The 22,818-nt window shown below is 38.8% G+C and overlaps 2 protein-coding genes across 2 annotated transcripts in view; both read right to left on the reverse strand.

The window, feature by feature from the left end:
• Positions 1-18,618, reverse strand: part of npdc1b (neural proliferation, differentiation and control, 1b) — a 38,381-nt gene extending 19,763 nt beyond the window's left edge. Inside the window, exon 1 of the mRNA XM_084729251.1 lies at positions 18,414-18,618. Within this exon, the coding sequence (XP_084585377.1) occupies positions 18,414-18,483 (70 nt within the window). The 5' untranslated portion in view covers positions 18,484-18,618. The remainder of the gene's footprint in view (positions 1-18,413) is intronic.
• A 9-nt stretch (positions 18,619-18,627) lies between these two features.
• LOC146320841 (tubulin alpha-1C chain-like) lies at positions 18,628-20,048 on the reverse strand (the record flags this gene model as incomplete). Its single annotated transcript, XM_084729298.1, has 2 exons — positions 18,628-19,515; positions 19,776-20,048. Coding segments are annotated over 2 exons (834 nt in total), but the record flags the coding sequence as incomplete, so codon positions are not given.
• Between the last annotated feature and the right edge of the window lie 2,770 nt (positions 20,049-22,818).

The following is a 22,818-nucleotide window of genomic DNA, read 5'->3' on the forward strand; positions in this document are numbered from 1 at the left end:
AGAGGGGGACAGTAAGGTAACCAACAGTGCATGAAGACAGTAGAGTGCAGTTTATGGTTTAGCACTCCTATATTAAGTTCAACGTCCTCTTTACTCTCAACTGTGGCGTCAGGTCATTGAGCACTGCAGCATTAAAACTACTGACAGTTAAGACAAAAATGAATGGAGAGGCAGGCTGTCAACTGTAGAATACCCAACATGAAACTTGTGAAAATACTTTTCTTTTTGGAAATGTGCTTATTCACTTTGTCTTCAAGAACGAGATGAGTATGTCTGTGTGTGGTGCTGGAGTCCAGATCTGGTTAGCCTAGATTAGCATACAGTCAGAGTTAGAGCTGTGACTATTACCGTGGTTACCGTCATTACGGTAAATTTTATTTTGAAGGGTCAACATCATGTTGAGCTCAGTGCGCGGATCTATTTATACACGTAAGGATCAGCACTGACACACAGGTCAGGAATACAGCCTCTGATTGGCAGATGGACTCAACCCAAGGCATTTTGGGACGGCCAGCAGGGGGCAAACAACACCTCAACAACAACAAGTGGCTTCCAGATGGAAATATGGACAAATAACTACAGAAGACATTGGGTGTTGGGTTTATCATTATGAAAAAGATTGGATTACAAAGTTACTGAAAGGGATACACACCAGAGCAACGATATAAAAGTAAAACTGCTAATGCTAGCATTAGCTTAGCATTCGCTTTTCCCTCTCAGCTTACTAACCTTACTCTTGAGGAGCTGCAGTGTTTATTAACCAACACACTGTAAACTGTACTGTCCATTTACTGCCAGACTGACAACTTACTGCTAAGTTTAAGTTTCTGCTCTGCTAAGAGCAGCACCGGCAGTCTGCTGCTTGCTCTTCCTCACTTGCACACCGCACACACTTACACGCTGCCCTATTTCTTAATGGAGTTACGCAACACATATGACAGTATGCTTCAATAAAGTCCAATAAAATGTAATTATTAAGATAGTTGTGGTAAACTGCCATCCTGCAAGAATATGCTTGCATACCATCACCGGCTGTGTCCAGAGTGGAAAAACTACAGCTACTAACAGCTCTTAAGTTCACTGATTAACATGTAGTTCCACCTGTAGCTCCCCACAGACCCACACATTGTCCTTTTCTATTTCTATTACTATTCTATTATTAAACAATGGTAATTATAGAGCTTCAGATGTGTAGGCATACATTCAAATGGGGCCTTACCTGTCCCCCCTGCTTCCAGTCTTTATGCTAAGCTATTATAACCACACCACAGGAGCCAGGAGTGTGGTTAGCCTGGCTAAGAGCTAAATGATTCGCACTCCCAGTTCCCTCGTCTCAAACTCAATGTGTTTTTCATTAGATGCCTGAAATAACTTCTGTGGTTAAAGCAAGCTGAAGAAATTTTTATTTTCTGTATTACCAACATGTTATAAACTGTCATAAACCTTTGTTTGCCACAAAGCTTTTTGTCTGCACTAAACCAAAATCAAGTGAAAAAATCCTATTGAAGAGGGAAGTAGGGTGATGCTAACTTCCGGGCTGGTCTACAAAAGTACGTAATCCCCACAGCATGCTAGGAAGTACTGTGGTTTTGGCATTGTAATTAAATACTTATTGACTCTTAGGGGTGCAACTAACAATTATTTTTTCAATTAATTCAATTGTTTGGTCCATAAAATGTCAGAAAATTGTGAAAAATGTCAGTCAGTGTTTCCAAAAGCCCAAGGTGATGATAATACGATATTTAGCTCACTGTCATAGATCAGCAAAGAAACCAGAAAATATTCACATATAAGAATGCAATCAGACGATTTGGACTTGTTTTTATTATTTTTATTTTTTTGGACCATTTCTTAATTTGTTCAAATATTTGCTCAATTTGTCTACTGGTTAATAGAGCTATACAAGATTATTATCATTACCATCATTATACAATGTTAGTACTGCAGTTAATATAATATAATATAATATAATATAATATAATATAATATAATATAATATGGTAATTAAAGGAACAATTCACCCCAAAACCAAAAAATGTCCCCCTGGCCTGTAGTGCTGTCTCTACAACAGATACCTTCAATCAGAAATCATCAGAGAGCATCATACATCAAAATATTCTCATCCTTTTTACATCACTTTAATACTTAAATAAAATTAATTAAAGCACCAAAGACTTGTGTCAGTTTCAACCGGTGAATAAAATGGGGTTAGTTGGGTTTATCCTCCATTACACCCCTGTAACACTTGGGAATCACAGTATTGCTGCGTGCTTCCCCACAGGGACTATCTATTGCACTTGTTGTCATGGTGTGACAGTGCCTCCATTTACTTCCCACAGTGTTTTCTCAGTTTCCACAAGACATCTGAGCCCAGCTCCAGTGTGTGCAGAGGAGAATAAAGCCGGACTCCTCATCCTGCAGAGCCTCTGGAAGCCACAGGGAAAAATAATTAGAGCCAGCCATCAATATTAACCCCTTTAGATTCTTCGTCAGAATCGCTCTCGTCTCCGCTACAGGAACCTAGACGCTGGTTGCTATGACGACTGCCATGGCAACTGAGGAGGTGTGACATCATCAGGGGGTGAGTCACCACACAGATGCACAAGTCAAGGATGGAGGGTTTGTCTCAGGCTGGTGTGTCAAGCAGAAAAAGGCAGGGATGATAAATGCATGGGGAAAATGTAAGGGACGGCTATGATCAATATTTCCCTTTCAGATCGTGGATGATAACAGTAATCATCACTGAAAGTGGGTCGAATGCAAATTTCTATGGAATTATGGAGGACTTTAACTCTTCAGTATGCCATAAAATACCACCAAAACAACATCCCATTTGCAGAGTGCAAACCCCCCCAGCATCCACATCTATTTGCAGACACTCTTTGTGGTTTCCAAAAAGCACATATGTATATTTTGCACAATAAAGTGAAGATTTTTGAAATGCTTAATACTCTGCAACAGTTATGTATGTGTTTATGTAATAGTCTTTGCAGCACTATGATTAATGCCACAGCTGAAGCAGCTGTCTAACTGTATACCTCATTCATGCATACAATGGCCTGCCCTTGGAGACTACAACAGTGGTGGCTAATCTATGCAAAGCTTTACAACTGGATGATGGACTGAGACAATACGCTGCCCTGTTTCTCTCAGCCACAGTGCAGACGTCAGTGATCCTGTGTGCCCGACAAGAAGCAGCTGTGTGCAGTCAGTTCAGTTCATGTTCCAAAACACAATTTAAAGACAAAAAGTAGGTGAAACACGTAGTAGATGTCTAAAGAAAACACCTCAGTGAGTGTAATGAAAGAATACTTTGCATTCATCTGTAAGCACCAGCCTATTTGCAAGTATTTGCAAAAATGTCCAACACGAGAAAACACTTAATTTGAAGGAGTGTTCATCGGACGGACATGACACCGTCATAACCATGACATGACACTTGTCATGAACATGACAAAGTCTTTATGAATGTTTATGACTAATGTCATTAAGTGTCATTTGGTCAATTATGCCAGCTGAGGTTCAGGGAATTACTTAAGACACCGTTATATAAGCATTTGACAGTGTAATAACACTTAAAGACATCTTTATGACAATTATTCATGAGATGATTATAATTGCCAATGTCATAACCAGCTAAATATTAGAGTACAATGTAAGGGTAGCACATAAAGCTACATAGTTTGTTTAAGTCTGATAATTAGACCTGTTGTGGCATGTTTATGACAGGTTATGTTATTGGTTAATGTCAAGTTGTTATAACAAAGACATTTTTGTCTTAATTAATATCAAGCTGCCATAAGAAAGACATCCGAAACTCTGCTTAAAAATGACATATCTGACCAAATGACACATAATGACAGCAGTCGTACACATTCATAAAGACTCTCAACAGTGTCATGTCAAGGTATGTTGATTCAAGCATTGATACAATTGCTTATGTTTATGACTGTTGTCAATGAGTGTCATTTGGTCAATCATGGCAGCAGAGGTCAAGAGAATTATTCATGACATCATTATAAAAGCATCTGACAGTGTAATAACACTTAACAACATCTTTATGACAATTATTCAGTCCACAGATATAATGGCCAAGACCAACCACATACAAGTTTATAATGTCATGTTAAAAAGCTGAATAGTTTCTTTAAACAATAATAATAATAATTAGACCCTCTGCGGCATGTTTATGTCAGGTTATGATGTTGATTAATGTCAAGATGTCATATCAAAGACAATGACAGGCTATGCTGTCTTAGTTAATGTCAAACAGACAAAGTTGGCATCTTAAACAATGTCAACTTTGCATTAAAAACTACACAGCTGACCTAGTGACACTTAATGTCAACAGCCATAAACAGTTTCCTTTGTGTTCATGACAGGTGTTATGCCATGGTTATGGCACTGTCATGTCAGTCTTATGCACACACCTTCAAATAAAGTGATACCAAACACTAATATGACTGGGGTGAAAATAAGGTATGTGGATTCTAGGGATGTAACAATATATCAAATATTGTGATATTGCAATAAAAAATCTATTTTATGCTGCTAAAGGAAAGCAGAGGCACTTTAAGTTGAAAGGAAAAACATATTTTAAACATACAAAAAAATGCTGTACATATTTTCTTTGTTTTTTTCTTATCACGACAAATAACGTATTGTGGACTTTTTATTGTGGCATTATCATACTAGGTTTTTCACATCATTACATCTGTAATTGATTCTAGTATTGATACAATGGTTTGATAATAATCAATCAGATTTTACTTCATTAGTCATTCTGACATGTTCTCAAGGTAACAAATCTAGTGCGACAGCTGTCTTTTCTAAACCCAGACTAGTCACCCCCTAATAGGAGATTTTGTAGACTGTTTTGTACCATATATAATAAATCCTGTATTGTACACAGTGTTGATGTGCAGACATGAATAGAAAACTTTCTGTGTTCACCTGTTGCACAAACAGACCAGAGTGTGAAAAGTCTCCAGTGGATTCAGAGAATACTCTTTCACTGCTTTGAATAACTTCACATTCAAATAAAGCTGACTGCAGAGCAGCTTTATCAAGGCAATTTGAAAAAGGCTGTAGGTGCATTAGAGCATGTATTATATTAGGTGTTTTGCGCTTCTATCAGCAGCCACTGAGCACAAATGACATTCCCACAGTGTCAAATACACTTTCTTCTCAAGTCACAGTTTCCTAGCAACCTCCTGTCCTGTGCTTGATCAAAGAACAGGAAACATGTTCATTCTGTCTTTTCATCTCGAGGCTGGACTGAATAACGTGTCCTCAGAGGTTCTGGATAAGGTTTGGCAGATGCAGGTTTTTTAAGGCCAACACTGTTACTGCACATAAATGTCCAACATTACAATAAAGCAGAGTATTGAAATGATACTAAACACATATGCATGTCTGCACAGGATCTCACTTGTGAGAAACCTCCTTTAACTGCATTGATCAATATGATTATGGTAACAATTAAACAAAGCATAATAAATGTATCACCCTTAGCTCTTAATGGGACTTTGCTGTGCTGATGTGGCATAAAGCAGCTTGGCTTGATTTAAAGTCAACCTGACCATTTTGATAAAATACAACCTATAGTGATATTGCAAATATTGTGTATATTTCCCATTGTTCAAAAGCGGCTGAAACTGTTTTCGACATATTTCAGGAAACTGCATCTTTGTTTTTGTTTTTTTTGCCGGGGGGCGGGGGGGGGGGGGGGGGGTGTTAAGCTTTTTAGTCCACAAAACACTGCTGGAGTTTTACAGGAAAACAGTGCTGCTGAATCACCCGAACAATGGAAGTGAATGGTGACCAGTTTTCAAACGGAAAAAACAACAGAATAAAAACATAAATAAACTCCATACTGCTCGTCTGGACTAATCAAAGTCTCCTAAAGACCCAACTTGCCAAGCTGACTAAAAACTGTTTTTTACACCATGTTTTAGCCTGAATCTTCACTGTAGATCCTTAGCTTGGAGCCACGTTCATGTACACATGCACACTGTCTGAACTGGGTGTGTGTGGTGTGACAGTGTGCAAACAGCATGTTGGGACTTTAGGAGACTTGGATTACACCAGACGAGCAGTATGGAGGCATTTTATGTTTTTTTCCAGTTCTTTTTTATGTTGTAAAACTGGTCATCATTCACTTCCATTGTTTGGGAGAATCTGGTACTCAATTGGCATGAGGGTGAGTACATGACTGAATTTTCATTTTTGGTGAATTAACTCTGTCAAGCCGGGAAAAGACAGTTATGCCATGTCATAATTAGAGCTGAAAGAATTAATCCACAAATCAATTGTTAAATTAATCACAGAATATTTTGATAATCACTTTGAGTGATTTTTTAAGAAAAATAGTCCAAATTCTCTGATTTCAGCTTCTTAAATGTGAATATTTTCTGGTTTCTTTACTCTTTTCTGATAGTAAACTGAGTATCTTTGAGTTGTGGACAAAACAAGACATTTGAGGACGTCATGCTGGGCTTTGAGAAACACTGATTAATATTTAATGACATTTTATAGACCAAATAATTAATCGATTAATGGAGCAACTGACAGATTAATCAATAATGAAAATTACAGTTACAGGAAAGCCACGTTTGGACCAATTTTTCAAGTGACAACATTGTAACAAGATTAATTAATTGATTGATTGTTTTGAGTCATTTTTTAATTTAAATATGTCTTAATATCTTTGGGACAAAGCAAGACATTTGATGACGTTATGGGTGCTTTACCATCATTTTTCATCATTTTCTGACATTTTATGGACCAAACAACAAATCAATTAAATAAGAAAATAATCAACAGATATGTTAATAATGAAATAATCATTAGTTGCTGCCCTAATCACAATATAATGATTGATACCCAAAATCAAAGACTATATGTAGGCTCATAATACAATACAATATCAATATTGTTCCCAGCCCTGCCCCAAACTGTATGAAATGTTGAGTTATTCAGAAAATAACCTTTTCTTTTTTTTGTTGCCCCTCAACATGATGTCAAATCCCCATCTTGTGACATAAAGTCAGGTTGGCATCAACTGACGGAGACATCTCTGTCTCACACATGAGTCAAGGAGAGACACGATTATTACGCAGCATTCAAATAATACTGCTTTCTATTCCTGATTCACATCCTGTGAAAATACACCGCTCCATTTGTCCGTGGCTGAAAGTCAGTGGGTTACAGGAGGGGTGTCTCAAAATAGAGTAACTTCAGACGCAGAAATAGAAAGCTTATTGCATCTGTCAGAACACTTTGATCAATGATTATTATAGGAATCTATCTGAGTCACGCTTCATCTTTTTACATAACAAGCCCCTGGAGTCAGTGGACGTTATGATCAAGTGTATTTTCATGAATCATTGTTACAGTATGCTGCTGATACTGAAACTACTAAGAGTTTAATCACCACAGCGTCCTATTTCAAACCTGTCTTAATGCAGTGCTCCAGACAAACTGATCTGTGCGCAGTCTCGCTCACCTGAATGTAAATATATCATCTGAAGCGTCTTCCATGTCTCTGCTGTGCTGAGGTGAAGAGACATTCAACAGTCAGCTCCACCGCTCTGACATTCACCGACATGGAAATGTCAGACAGTGGCGAGGCTTTGATGCTGTGTGTGTGTTCTCATAGCACTGACACTGACACTGACAGACACCGACACTGACACAGACACTGCTGACTCTCATACAGAGGCTACAGAGTGCAGCTGTACAGAGGTGGTTCATGGTATGTGGCTGTGACGCCCTCATCACACGTCATGACACATGTCTGCAGACTAATCAGTCTAATGCACATAGATACTTTCAGGCTTTCACAGAAGTCCATAGAATGAAAACTGACAGTTACCTTTTAAAATAACATATATTTGATTATTTATAGTATTAAATTCTACTGTACTTATTATTAGAGGTTAGAGAGTTGGGTTTTTTTTTGTTGTTGAAAATATTGACTTGGCAGTATTGTGTTATTAAAAATATATTAAATTCTACTGTATCAGTGTTATTACAAATATATCAGTTCAAGTGTATTAGTGTTACTGAAAATACTGAATTCTAATCTATTATTGTTTCTGACAGTATTTATATTATATTGAATTTGATAGTATATGTAAAATTCTACTGCAATAGTGTAATACAAAAAAAATAAATTCTATTAACATTGAAAACATTGAATTCAACTAGATTTGTTTTATTGAAAATATTGATTGATTTCTACTGGATTAGTGCTATTAAAAATAAATTATATTGTAGTGATGTTATTTGAAAATATAGAATTCAACTGTATCAGTGTTATTAAAAATAATAAATTCTATTGTATTAAAACATATTCATTTGCAGTCTTCTCCATGTCTGTTGGGACATAATGCTACGAAATTATAATCAAGGGATTGTTCAACTGAAAATCACTGTTTTCATTCCTTTAAGGATCATTTTAACTGATAATTATAATAATAATTGTGCAATACTGTAATTGTGCAATTCCTGGTGTTTATCGCACCATAAAAAACATCGCAATCCTATTTTTTTTAGGCACGTTGCAACTGCTATAGAGTAATTTCATACAAATACTTTTTATCGAGAAAGATAAAACAAACACTGGCTCTAGATATGGCCTTTCAATGGCTTTTGTGGCTACTGTTGTCTCTACTATATGCTTGGAAGGGGAGGGTGAGACGTGGTGCAATCTTCAAGCTCATAGCTGGGTGCCATTAAATCCTACACACTGCTCCTTTAAACAGAAGTATGTTAAATGGAAAAGAGAAATGAACTGAGTGTACCCAGGCACACACACACATGTGCAAGGCTCCTGCCTGCTCATCGGGAGGACTTTGATGTTCAGCGTTTTTGTGCTCAAGGACACTTCAACAAGCACCAACCCTATGAATAATGGACGTCCCGCTCTGCCACCTGAGCCACAGCTAGCATGTTCGGTTAAAAAAAGACAGCCATTTAAAAAACCCAACAAAGCAGAAAGCTGCAGGATTACTAGGCCAAGGCAGGCCCTGAGAGGACCTGTGTGTGTCTGCACCAATTGTACCGCCCTTCGGTCAGATATGCAGAGATACATCTCTGTCCCAAACACGTGGAGCTCTGGAGACATAAGAAAGTACCATTAACTGCACACAGGACTCACGAGATAAAATAACGAGACAACTCAATGACCTGTGCACGTGTACGGTGACTGGACTGAAGCCTGAAACACCAGAGCAGACGTAAGACTCATTCTCTGAAAACAAGGATGTCGGTACAAAATTTACTGGCTGTCTATGGAATACACAATTGCTGAAATATCTGAGTGTGGACCAACTGACCGACAGACGCACATCATCATCCTGAGACATGCTGCTAGCATGGCTAAAAACAAGAACCAGAGTCACGGTGTTGTAAATGGGATGTGGACTCAAGTCACTTGACTTGAACTTGACTCAGAATTCAATCACTAATTTGATAACTTTAGACTCGACTTTACAACATCAAAAAAACTTGCATCTTGACTTGGACTTTAACACCAGTGACTCTTGGCTTCACTTAGACTTGAGCATTTTGACTTGAAAACACTTGAAAAGTATGAATCCACGATTCAATTCATTTCTGTTAATGTTAACACGGTTCATTCTCAGCAAGTCAACACTGAATTTCACAGATCCACTTTGTCTGAACCAATCCAACAGCATCCCATCAAGTTGCAGGAGAGAACCATGGAAACAGATTAAAAAAAAACAGACACCAAAGATCATTTAATTAACGTGCAAAAACTACAAAGTAGTCAACAAAATACTGACTGCAGTATGCAAAATATGCAGGTTGAAAATGACATTTGAAGTTGCACAAAGAATGGTAAGTCAAGCTAATGCCTTAATAGCTAACATTAGTGTAACAGCAGTTCTTCATAAAGAAAATAAACTTCATAAATCAGTGAGGCTGAAAACTCACCATTACATTATGACTTGTTCAGGACTTGGGCCTTGACATGGGACTTGAGCGCAAAGACTTGAGACTAAGGATGAGACATCTGTTTTCATAATTAACTGCAATAAAATTGCAGATGATTAGTTTTACCATTTCAAATTTTAATTATCACAGTAACCGTGTTTGATTACTGCACTTTGAAAAAATCATGGTAAATACTGTCCAGCATCAACCATGTTTTCTATCAGTGAAAACACTGACATTGCAAAGGACTCAATGTAATTTCAATATAAAACTTGGTTAAATGTTTTCAGTGTTTGTAACTGCCCTTGTTTTTTTTTACATTTTCAGCATATTTTACAATACTGCAATAATAATGAAAACTGTGATAATTCTGGTCATCATGGTCCTGATATGAAATTTTCATACCATTTCATCTCTCCTTGTGACTTGCAAAACATCGACTTGGTCCTCTTTTGGTAAATTGTATACTTGAAATTTTTCACAGTTTTTTTTTTTTTTTAATTATTGTCAGTTTTAAAAATTTTCAAAATAGATTAGTTTTTGAAACTGGAAAAAATGCATGACCCTCAAAGTTATCTTGTGTCCCCTTTGTGAGCCCCAAACTCTAGTTTGGGAACCACTGTTCAGTAATTTCCAGAATAATCCAGTAGTTTTTCAAAACATAAAAATCTACAAGGTTCTCCTAACATTCGTGAAGGTACCTCACCTAGGCTTTTCCACCAACATGGAACTGGTCTCATTTTGATTCAAACAATTCAGAATGTTGACACCACAAATAAACTGGTTCAGGTCTGAAAATGTTGGTTCCCAGCTGGAACCAAAAAATTTCCTTTGAAACCAAAGTGGGTGTGTCATACTCTACAGTTTGTCATGCATTATGCTGGGATGGTTTGCTAGATAGCACCAAGGTTCCATGAATCTTGACCAGAACCAGTTCAAGAACCAGGACTTATTTGGTGGAAAAGATCACAAAATGATCCTACTGCAACATCTAGCAGACAGTGACTCCTGCCAGTCCTGGCTCCTCTCTTCGTGCTAAGTGAGGCAGTCAGCCTCCTGTGAACATGTGACCAGCAGCATGATGACATTTAATGCTGCCACAGTCGTCTTTAATGAGGAACTCAGTGGGCTCAAAGGCCATTGAGGACACAGTCCCAGTGTCGTCCCTGCCAGATGGACATATGGACGCGCAGCTTGACACGCAGGCACGTCGTCTGAGTTCAGAGCTGCGTGGGGCTTATTGTCAGTCACAGGTTTATGGCTGACCTCACAGGGCGAGAGAGGATCACCGCTAATAGGTGAGACATGTGCACAGTGAGGGAGAGAGAGTCACACTGCTGATAATGCTGATCCACCTCCCCCCCGACCCCCCCAACACACACACACACACACACACACACACACACACTGCACTGTGTGTGAAGTTCAGAGCTCCTGCTGTTTACTCTATAGAAACCATCTGTTTTGTTTTCCACATTAGGATAAGAAGATTGATCAGTCTCATGTCTGTGTATTAAAGTTGAGATTAAATTTTAAAAATGGCAGTAGTGGTATGTGCAGACCAAGCGCGCGAATCGATAGCAGAATTGAAAATACAACTTCTTAATAATGTCGATGGGTTTGTACTTGCGGAACCGGTTCTAAAGCAGAACCAGGTCTTGATGGCCATCTCTTCCCTAAGTGGCATACATATTTATAGAATTATCTGAATGACCATCACAAATAAATTACCATAAATCCACTTAGAAATCATAGAAAAAAGCTGCTTCCTTTAAATCCAGAAGCTGCTTGAGAATAATCACATTTTTAAGTTTTCTTTAGTATCAAGGCAACTGTAGTGATTGTTCTCTGTACATCTATAAGTGCACTGCAAACACGAGCTGCTAATAGTTAATTCAGCATACTTTTACTGGCCCACAGTATAACACTGAATCCATGGCAACGTTCTCCCGGAGAGAAAGCAAAATCTGTTGTCCTATTCTGAATGGACCACCTTTACATTTTAATATGTCCTTTCTGATTTAATTAAAAACTCATGCTGTGGTCTGTGCATAATTTGATCAAATTAATAGAACAATAAACTGATGCTCTGGTCTGCTCTGAAAATGTTTTGTAACAGGCCGACACTAAGCAGGACTGAAATGAGAAGTGATTATTATTCAAATCAGTAAACTAAATTATGGGTATGGGTACTTTAGGTGAATTAGCTCTATTAAATCATGTGGAGGACGTCCACTGATCCAATACGACTAATGTGACTGAGGCAGAAATGCAGACTGAGAGAAACATAAACCATTCGTGCTTCACTGCACTTTGCTCAAAATGTACAATCAGCTCTCATACACACACACACACACACGCACACACACACACACACAAACACAATCCCTTATCTTTTTACATTAAAACTCCATTGTATTACTTATTAAGGTATTGTAATGGGATTTATAATCATAATAAATATGAATATGTTGTAACACACAAAAGTGTCTATTTAAAATATCATATGCTTATGGGCTTTTTAAAGGGACAGTTCATCCAAAAATGAATAATTCAGTCATTACCTACTCACCCTCATGTCCACTGAAGGTCAGGTTTAGTTTTTTATTTATTTATTTTTTTAGTTATGTTTTTGGGCTTTTCTTGCCTTTATTTGATAGTACAGCTGAAGATATGACAGGAGTGGGGGGTGAAGAGAGCGGGGATGACATGCAGCAAAGGGCCACAGGCGGGAGTTGAACCAGTGGCCACCACAAGGGACTGACAGCCTCCACACATGGGGCGGATGCTCTACCAACTGAGCTAAACAGCCGCCTCTAGTTTTTTAGTCCACAAAACACAGCTGGAGTTTCACAGGAAAACAGAAGCAGAATCCCCCAAACAATGGGAGTGAATGGTGACCAGTTTTCAACTGAAAAACACATAAAATGCTTCCATACAGCTCATCTGGTGTAATCCAAGTCTCCTAAAGCCCCAGCATGAAGTTCATTTGTATGTGCACACTGTCACACCACACGCACCCAGTTCAGATGGTGGACACGCGCATGTGTATGTGGTTCCAAGCTAAGGATCTACAGTTCAGGCTAAAATCATGGTCTTTCAAGTCAACTTGGCATGTTGAGCCTTTAGGAAACTTGGATTACACCAGACGAGCAGTATGGAGGCATTTGGGTTTTTTTTTTTTTTTTAGGTTGTTTTCTTGTGAAACTCCAGCAGGGGTTTGTGGACTAAAAAACTAACCCCGACCTTCAGTCAGCATGAGGGTGAGTAGATAATGACTGAATATTCATTGTTGGGTGAACTCTCCCCTTAAGGGGTTAAAAAACAACAGAAAAAAGAGGCAAGGGGCAAAGGGTCTAATTAAGATGAAAATGCAGCGATAGCTTTCATAATATTTGGTCATTTTAAAGGTTGTATAACACAACAGAAAATGTGAGTTCTGAGTTTGTCACATCACAGAAACATGTTATTAACCACTTGGACAAATCTGACTGGTTAAAAAACGAACGCAGAATTGCGAACAACAGTTAAACGGTCAAACACCACAGTCCAGTACTACATAGCTCTGTCTTTTCACGTTTTCAGCAACTATTTTCTAACATGTTTAATGCATATAGAAGAAAAATCTGAATTCCCTTCACACAGACTTTCAGGGTTTTTGACTCATAAAGAAAAACTGACACCATGTAGAAAATCCACCAAAATCCTTTTATCCTTTAAAGAAAAATGACCTGTAATATCTGTATTATCTGTAATGCCGAGACATTTCACTCAAAACCAAAGTAAACCTGCTGTCACAGACAGACAGACAAAAGGACATTAGCATAGAGCGATGCTGCCAGCATGGCTAATAAAGAGCAGGGGACCTTTTCCACATGTAAATCAGAATGTTATCCTAAAAGCTTTATAGCTGCTTTCATATCGGCAGGTGATTCAGCCAAAATGCATTGTTGAACACGCTGTCGGGCAAGGTTGAGAACGTTGAACTTTTCACTTCAAAACATGAATATTTCATTCCGTCTTTAGACAGTCATCCTGTGAAGAGGCCCTTTGTGGAGCAGAGCGTTCTTATCTCGTTGAGGCTGTGCAGAGAGGCAGTGCAGAGCGTCCGGCGGCGGTGGACTCATCCACACAACACGGTGCCTAATCAGGTTATGTGTTGTTTAATAGCCGAGCAGACGCATGGTTTCAGCTCATCAGGGACTGCAGCCAAGCCAGAGGCCCGGATCTTTGCCTCTCTAACCCTGCTTAACTGAATGAACTGAATCTTAAAAAAGCCTCAAGACTCATCAGAGACATCTGTCATGTGCCACCAGTTGATTGCAGGTACCTCATTAGCCAGGTTATTTTTGGAACTATTTCTTGTGAACGTATTCACCCACCATGCGCTGGTTTGCTACACGTTCCCAATAGAACCATTTTCTCTACAGAGATGGTTGCTATAGAGCTCCACTGCTGAGTGGAAACTATTAAAAACACATTTGAGAGCTGTAGTGTTGCACTGGGGGGTGGCTCACAATAACACACTGGTAGGTGTGTGTGTGTGTCCAAGCTCTGGACCAGGAGTCCAGGAATGAGTCACGGTGGTGGGACATTTCAGGTCACACTGATCTCTGCAGACCACAGTGGCCTTTTACTGAATATCAGATATCACCCAGGAGTTTTTATCTATCTCTGGCTTTTTATCTCTGACCATTTATCTTTTAACTATTAAACCTCAATTTATCTATTAAATTAATCTGTATCACTGAGCAGAAGGAAGTGTGCATCTACTCATAGATGAGAAGTTCTCAATGTTCCACACTGTCACGAGCACCAGCCTCTCATCCATGAGTAGTTGCACACTTCCTTCTGCGCTGTGGGTGTTCCTTCTGAGCTACAGCTGGTGGGTGTAGTTTGGTAGAAAGAAAATAGTTCCTACATGAAACTGCTCACAACAAGCTCTGTGACGGATCTTAATGAACCAGGTCATGATTTCTGTGATGATGGTACAGTTGTTTCCGTGCCAAATAAAATAAGTGAGAGGTTAATTTGCATCATTTTGGTAGCTGAGAATGGTTGTACTTGAAATGAATGTTTAAATAACATTATCTTGAGATCACAAGTACATTATTTCATCATCTCAAGATAAAAAAGCACATTTTCCCATGATAACGGGTCAGAAATTTTATAGAAAATAAGCTTTATTATCTCAAGATTACAAGATAACAGTTTGTTTTCTCATGATAAGAGGTTGATTTTTCCCTCTTATAATGTTTGTCAGAGATCAGGATTGTCATGCTTCAGTTGAGTTGTGTCTCTGTGAAGCTTCACAGGTGAGTGCAGTGCTATTATCTCTTGATGACGAGTAATCTGTCTTTTATTTTCCTGAGATAACAATATAAATTAGCATGTTATCACAAGAAAAAATAGCTTTTCATCTCGAGATAACAAAATAGTTAACCGATTACCACAAGAAAACAAGCCTTGCTAACTTGAAATAAGGTAAAAAATTAACCCATTATCATGCAAACCAATTTTTATCTCAAGATAAACCCCTTATCACATTATCACGAGAAAAACAAGCTTTTTATCTTGAGATAACAAAATAATTTATGTTATCATGAGAAAAAGTAGCTTTTTATCTCAAGACAACAAATAATTAACCCATTATCATGACAAAACAAGCTTTGTTATCACGAAATAATAAAATAATTACCCCATTATCATGCAAAACCAATCTGTTTTCTCAAGATAAACTCTTTAACGCGTTATCATGAGAAAAAACATACTTTTTATCTCAAGATAACACAATAATTAACCCATTATCACAAGAAAAAGTACCTTTTTATCTTGAGACAACAAAAAATAACCTGTCCTCATAAGATAATGTCCTTTATCTCAAGATAACAAAATAATTAACCTGTTATCAAGAGGAAAAGACAGCTTTTCATCTCAAGATAACAAGATAATTAACCAAACAAGGTTTTATTCTCATGTTGATTGTTAAATTATCTTGAGAAATCAAGCTTTGTTATCCTGAGAAAACAAAATAATTAATTAATGATTACAAGTATGGCCGCTCTCATCCTCCGTACATCTCAGAATAAACTGTGTGATGTTAAATGGTCATCCCTGTCAGTGACGGAGAGCTCTTCAGCTGTGACGGCAGGAATGTGTTTCAGAGGACAACCAGACCGCAGCCGACACCTCTGCTGCGATAACTGTGGCTCTGTTACCAGCACACCCGCTGACACACCCTGAAAACATCTTGTTCCATCCATTACTCTGCTACTGAATCATCCATTTCCCACCTCACGGCCTAATGTTATTTCTGTGGTACGTTCTCCCAACCAGACGCAACAGGACACGTCACTGAGTGAGAGCGGCAACGCTCTGTGTACTGGTCATGACTGCAGTGACACGCAGGCACTGCAGCTTCAGACTGAAAAGTACTGAAAAGCAACTCATTTCAAAATTACCACCATATTCCTAGATCTCTTTACAGATCCAGTATGTCTTTTAACAACTGACTTTAACATTGACAACAATAAACAAACACTATTTTCACATTTCTATCATTACCCAAAAACTAAATGTTTCTGTGAGGACTTCCAGTTTTACTGGTTGTTAATTAAACACAAGATCATACTTTACTGCAGGCTGTTTTCATCAGGATAAACAATCTTTCAAGACATTCACTAAACTGAGTAAAGGAAGGCAGTGGAGCTGAAAGGTAATTTATCACAACTCATCCACACAGTCAGATCTTAGTCATGAACTGTCATATAAAGTGCATATATTAGGTAAACATGACTAATACAACTAGTGATCACTTTTGCTTTGATTCATCAACATCTGAAACGATTCACTGATTCGTCGATGAGCAATTTGAGCAACACGTCCTCACACCTAACTGACAGAACAGGTTGCCAGTGACTCCCTAAATGACATGACCACTGTAGAGCACCAGCAACAGGTAGACTAGACCTTAAAGAGACAGTTCACCCCCAAATTAAGAGTACACATTTCTTCTCTGGCCTTTAGTGCTATTTATTCATCTAGTTTGTTTTGATGTAAGTGGCCAGGTTTTGGAGATATGGGCTGTAGAGACGCCTGCCTTCTCTCCAGTACAATGGGACTAAATGGCACTCGGCTTGTGGTGCTCAAAGGTAATATTCTACCGCAGAAAGAAACTAGTTCCTACATGAAACTGCTCACAACAAGGTGAGTGGATTATCTTGAATAACCGTATCAGGATTTTTGGTTTTGAATTTTTCAAATGTATGTTTTTGGTGCTTTGAGCAACACAAGCTGAGTGCCATTTAGTCCCATTATATTGGAGAGAAGGAAGATGTCTCTACAGCTGATATCTCCAAAACTCTGCAACTCACACCAAAAAAATGTAGATGGACAAACCATCTACATACCAAATACAAACCAAAACAGTATAGATGGATAAACAGCACTACAAGCCAGATGACTTAGAGAATTTTGACTTCTTTCTCTTAAAACGTTACTCAAACCAATTATTCAGCTCTAGCATATCATGACATAATATCTAGTCTCATATCATGATACCAATAAATCACTATATTGCCCAGCACTACACAAACATGGCAGCAAAACTTAACTTTCTACCTAAATATTATGTAATTATTACTAGGGCTGCACAATTAATCACAATATTACTGAAACAGCAATATGTCCAAGTGCAATATCAAACTCGCAGAACCGGAACCAAATTGTAATTGTCAAAAAGGGTCAAATGTGTGAGAAAACAGCATTTTAATGAAGTACTGCAGTGCTGCAGAGAAATCCTGACCTACAAAACCTTTTTTCCAGATGTAAGAACAAAAAAATGATTGTTTGGTTCAGCCTCCAACAAACGTCACATCACCATGATTTTAATAGTTATCATTTTTCTTCAGTAAAAATGATAATTATGATGCAAAAATTAAATGTATCGCATATTGCAATTTCAGTAAAAAAAAGTCAACTTTTTTTTTGCCATATTGTGCAGCCCTAATTATAACTCATAACAAAAAGAGATAGAGACACTACAATCAGGCCTGATAAGGTTATCATGCGCTCACTGTGCTGAGTACCACTGAAATACACTGTATATTATACAATGTGAGATCATCAATACCAGATCCCATCAAGTCAATAGTCACACTGAAGGTCCCTCAGGGAATATAGAAATTTACAAAATACAGACCCATCACTAAGGTCCCTAAACTCCTCACAGAGAACCTCAGAGACACCTGAGTTACAATAACATCATCGTTTTATGTGAGCAGTGTCTACTGAGCATATTGGAAAGGGTTAAACTGATGCTCGGGTGTCCTGTTGGCCCTTGCCAGCTTCACACCACCAGCCCCTGTGTGTGTGTGTGTGTGTGTGTGTGTGTGTGTGTGTGTGTGTGTGTGTGTGTGTGTGTGTGTTTGAAAGACAGCAGCAGCTCTTACCTGTCAGGCAGGTGCTCAGCGCCAGCAGGGCCGCAAACACCGCAGCCTGGCCGAGCAGCGGGGCCCGCATCCTGGACACAGCTCCGAACACTGACGGGGGACACGGAGACCGAGTGAAGGAGGAGCAGGTGGAGGAGGAGGAGGTGGAGGAGGAGGAGGGGAGTCGGTGCTGATCATTCCCCCATCCCCCGGTGCTCAGGAGGAGGGGAAAAATAAAACAACGGAATAAATGGCGACAAGAGGAGACAGAGGCGGCTGAGAGGCCGGTGCAGAGAGCAGAGTTCACCCGGAGACAGCTGTCCTTCCGCCGCAAGCTGTGTGTTCTCCTCCGCGGACCTGCAACATGGATGCACGCCGATGACTGGCTGATTGATTGTGGTTTCTTCTGCTGAGCTGTGGCAGAGGCACGTAAGTCAGTGACGTCAACACGCAGCGCTGCCTCCGCCGTGCTGCCTTCAGGTGCTGCTGAAGATCAAAAACACCCACGTTTTAAAAATAACTCGTCACCGCCGCGGAGTAAAAACTAATTCCGTCTGAAGGACTAAAGATAGATGTTGAGACCCACAGACTGTTCATTCTGTATGTAGAGCAGACTGTCATGAATTCTTCCAGCCATGCATGAGTCTCTGGACAGGTTTTGCACGGGGTTTAAATTCCTACCAGGAACTACAGTGGGAGGCTGGTAGTTGATGACAACCTTGAAACCAGTGGGACACCAGTCCACAAACTGGATGGCGCGCTTGGTTTTGATGGTGGAAATGGCAGCATTCACATCTTTGGGCACCACATCACCACGATACAAAAGGCAACCAGCCACGTACTTGCCGTGGCGAGGGTCGCATTTCACCATCTGATTGGCTGGCTCGAAACAGGTGCTGGTGATTTGTGACACCGTTAGCTGCTCGTGGTAAACTTTCTCAGCAGAGATGACAGGGGCATAGACGGCCACAGGGAGGTGGATGGTCTGGAACTCTGTCAGGTCAACATTGAGGGCACCATCAAAACGAAGGGAAGCAGTGATGGAGGACACAACCTGACTGATCAACCTGTTCAGGTTGGTGCAGGTGAGACGCTCGATATCGATATCTTTTATGAAAATGAGCTTTCAGTTTCAATAATCAAAATCAAAGGCAGAATCTACAATTCTCCAAGTTTTTTTTTTTTTTTGCTCCACCTGCATCTACTTGCAGCATCAAGCACAAATGCAAAGAACAAAAGCAACATTTCAGTGTTCACACAGTGTAGCCTACCCACCATTATATCACATTTCATATATGTTTTCAAAAAAGAACTTGAAAATGTAAATGACAAAGTCAAACCTTGACCGTAAAACAAATCAGTCATTTAAGACAAAAATCAAACAATTGATTTGGAGAATCGTGAACCCATACTGATCACAGAGGGCTCCAGGTCCACTAACACAGCTCTGGGGACGTGCTTTCCAGTTCCAGTCTCACTGAAGAAGGTGTCGAAGGAATCATCTCCTCCTCCAATGGTCTTGTCACTGGGCATATGTCCGTCTAGCTGGATCCCATGTTCCAGGCAGAAAAGCTCCCAGCATGCCTTGCCAATCTGAACACCAGCCTGACCGACGTGGACTGAGATACACTCACGCTGGAGGAAAACAAAGGCAATTTAGCATTCAGCATTCATTCATTAAATTTTAGCACATATCTATAGATTTTAAGTATTTGTAATTAGATGCTTTAATGAAAACTACATTTTACTGGTTAAACATATTTCAACAGGTAAAATGACTAATCTGTTAAATTTAAACATCGAGTGAAATAAAGGTATTCTGAGATGCATGTCAATCCATCATAATCAGGAAGTTTTCTTACATATATTTTTCTTTGACTAGGTCACACCACTGCAGACGCCAAAGAGGATCAGACGGTTTGGCGGTGTGGCCGGTGCTGGAAACCAGACCCTCCAGATAGTTCGGAGTGTCTGGTGTCGTGGGTCCAGTGTGACACTTGTCATCACTGGTACCACAACACTTGTGTCGGCTGGAAGGAGGAGCTGGATGAAGATGCTGATTTTTGTTGTTTTTGGTGTATTGAAAATTAATTTTATTTCTTCATGTTTTGTTTTTGTTTTTGTTTTTTTATACCAACCATGTTAATTTTTTAAAATAAATGATTACAATAACTTTTAAATGATCTTCTCTGATCATTTGTCTTTTGCAAAAATTGCCATTTTATGCATTAAGGCGAGTTTATATATACATATATATGCAGTGTGAGTAATTGTTACATATACATGTGTAAATAATTGTAAATTTAATGCATCAGCAGATATTTTGAGAAGAGAGTTTAACAAAACATCCAGTAGGTGGTGGTATAAACTCGAAATGGCAGCTTTTACTGCATAATTATGCCTCCGCCTGCCGAAGGTGCCGGGCTGGAGGCATACTGTTCTCCGGTTGTCCGGCCGTACGTGAGTCCGTCCATCACAGATTTTTGTTTGAGTGATAACTTTTGAACTGGTGGACGGATTTGCACCGAATCTTGTGTGCTAACACTCTATAACAGGTACATGAACTGATTAAATTTTGGAGACCAACGCTTTCGAGATGGCTGCAAAATGGCCGCCTGACAGACCTGTCTCTAAAAACACACTTATGCCAATAACTTGGTCAATTTTTTGTATTTGACTTTGATATATTTTTGAATAACTATGTTGGATACTATTAGGTAATAAAGGTAATAGCTCTTTCCTTGCAATCTTTTCTCATTAACTGTATACTGTATCAATAGAGCCATAATTCTCAAACTCCTGGGACACTTAGATAAATTAGGATAAATAAATAGGATTTATAATGAATCAATGGTTTCAATCAGGTGTAGGGAACACAAAAAGTCACAGTTGTATGAAACTGTTGCAGGCGGAGGCATCAGAATCGACACTTTAGTGTCGACTTCTACCCGTTTTCATTTAATCTGAAGGATGGAAGTACTGTGCTGGATGTGTGGACAGTAATGCTGTTAGTTTGGCTGACTCAGCTACAACAGTAGATCGCCCTATAACCACTTACTCTCAGTGTTTACAGGGAGAAAACATGGGTGTCTAAATGAGGACAAGGGTAGGGTACAGCTAAAACATTGGCAATAGCGCACTTTTAGCGACTTTGATAAAAAAAAACAAAAAAAAAAAACAAGGCTAAAGTAAATTGTTAAAACATTATACTGCTAGAAAGGTAAGAATTTAGAATTACTTTACTTTAACAGCATTATATTGGCTGAAAACACTACATCATCATTTATATTCATAGTCAAAGAGAAATTTTAATAGAATGTTAGCAAGAAGGTGTCCGGTTGTGGACACAGTTAGGCTACTCTATATCAACGGACAGTCCTTACAGCTTTAATGGGCCGTGCGCGCTCCCGCAGACAACCATTATTTTTGGTGTTGATCACTTTTTTTTAGCAGGTCCAGCATTTACAGTGAACCGGGATATAACGTTACCTAACATCACATGTCACTTTGCTTGACAAACTTTAAACCACTGTACTGTCATAAAAAACAGTCAGGTAAACTGCTCTTCACACTTTTCTTCAGGGGAACGTTAGCAGAAGCGTAACCTTCAGTTATTAAGCTAGCTAACATCAATAAATAGACACTTACTTAATCTGATAACTGATGTGGGTTGTTTGTGTAGTTTACCCTGGTCATGTCAAAAAGAAAACTTTATGTTATTTAATACCATGTTTCCTAACGCTATGGCAAAAAATTCAAATGAAGATGAAATTGTGAAGATATGTTACCGGGCACACTGTGAAGTAGACTACTCCATGGGCCTTTTATACTCACTTGACAGGACCGAATGCTTGAATCCGATTGGCTGAGAGTCACACAAGCTCCTTCCCTATTTGGTAAACCAGCAGGCACTGTCGTTAGGCGTACAGGCAGGGCACAAAATGGCCGAGTGTCACCAGGCAAATTTTATTAAATAATCGAGTAGTAATAAAATAATAATTAAATCATGTTTACTGTATAAACTGTCCTTATGAAGTTATTTTGGAGATATTTTGTCAGATATTTTTATATGACTGAAATTATTAGAGTTTGGAATTGAATTGATATTTAAAATTATATTTAGTTTTACATAATGTCCCTCATAGCCAAATTTTAGGACTGATCACCCTGAAAGTGTGTTCAAAGCAACACAAGTCAAAGCATCACATGAGACAGTTGTAGTACTTCAGAAAAGTATTCAGGTGGATAATTATTACTTTGAAGTTAGGAATAATATGCTCATCTCCACTTTCATGATCGAGTCAAGTCAGTGACTCTCTGTGGCGACTCCAATACAAAAACAAAACAAACCAAGAATCATGACACAGATATCAAAAAATTGAAAACAGTTTATTTTAAATCACATAATTATGTTATAAAATGGACA

The sequence above is a fragment of the Lutjanus erythropterus genome, chromosome 10 (assembly GCF_056507025.1).
Source record: "Lutjanus erythropterus isolate fLutEry1 chromosome 10, fLutEry1.hap2, whole genome shotgun sequence".
Classification (NCBI taxonomy): domain Eukaryota; kingdom Metazoa; phylum Chordata; class Actinopteri; order Lutjaniformes; family Lutjanidae; genus Lutjanus; species Lutjanus erythropterus.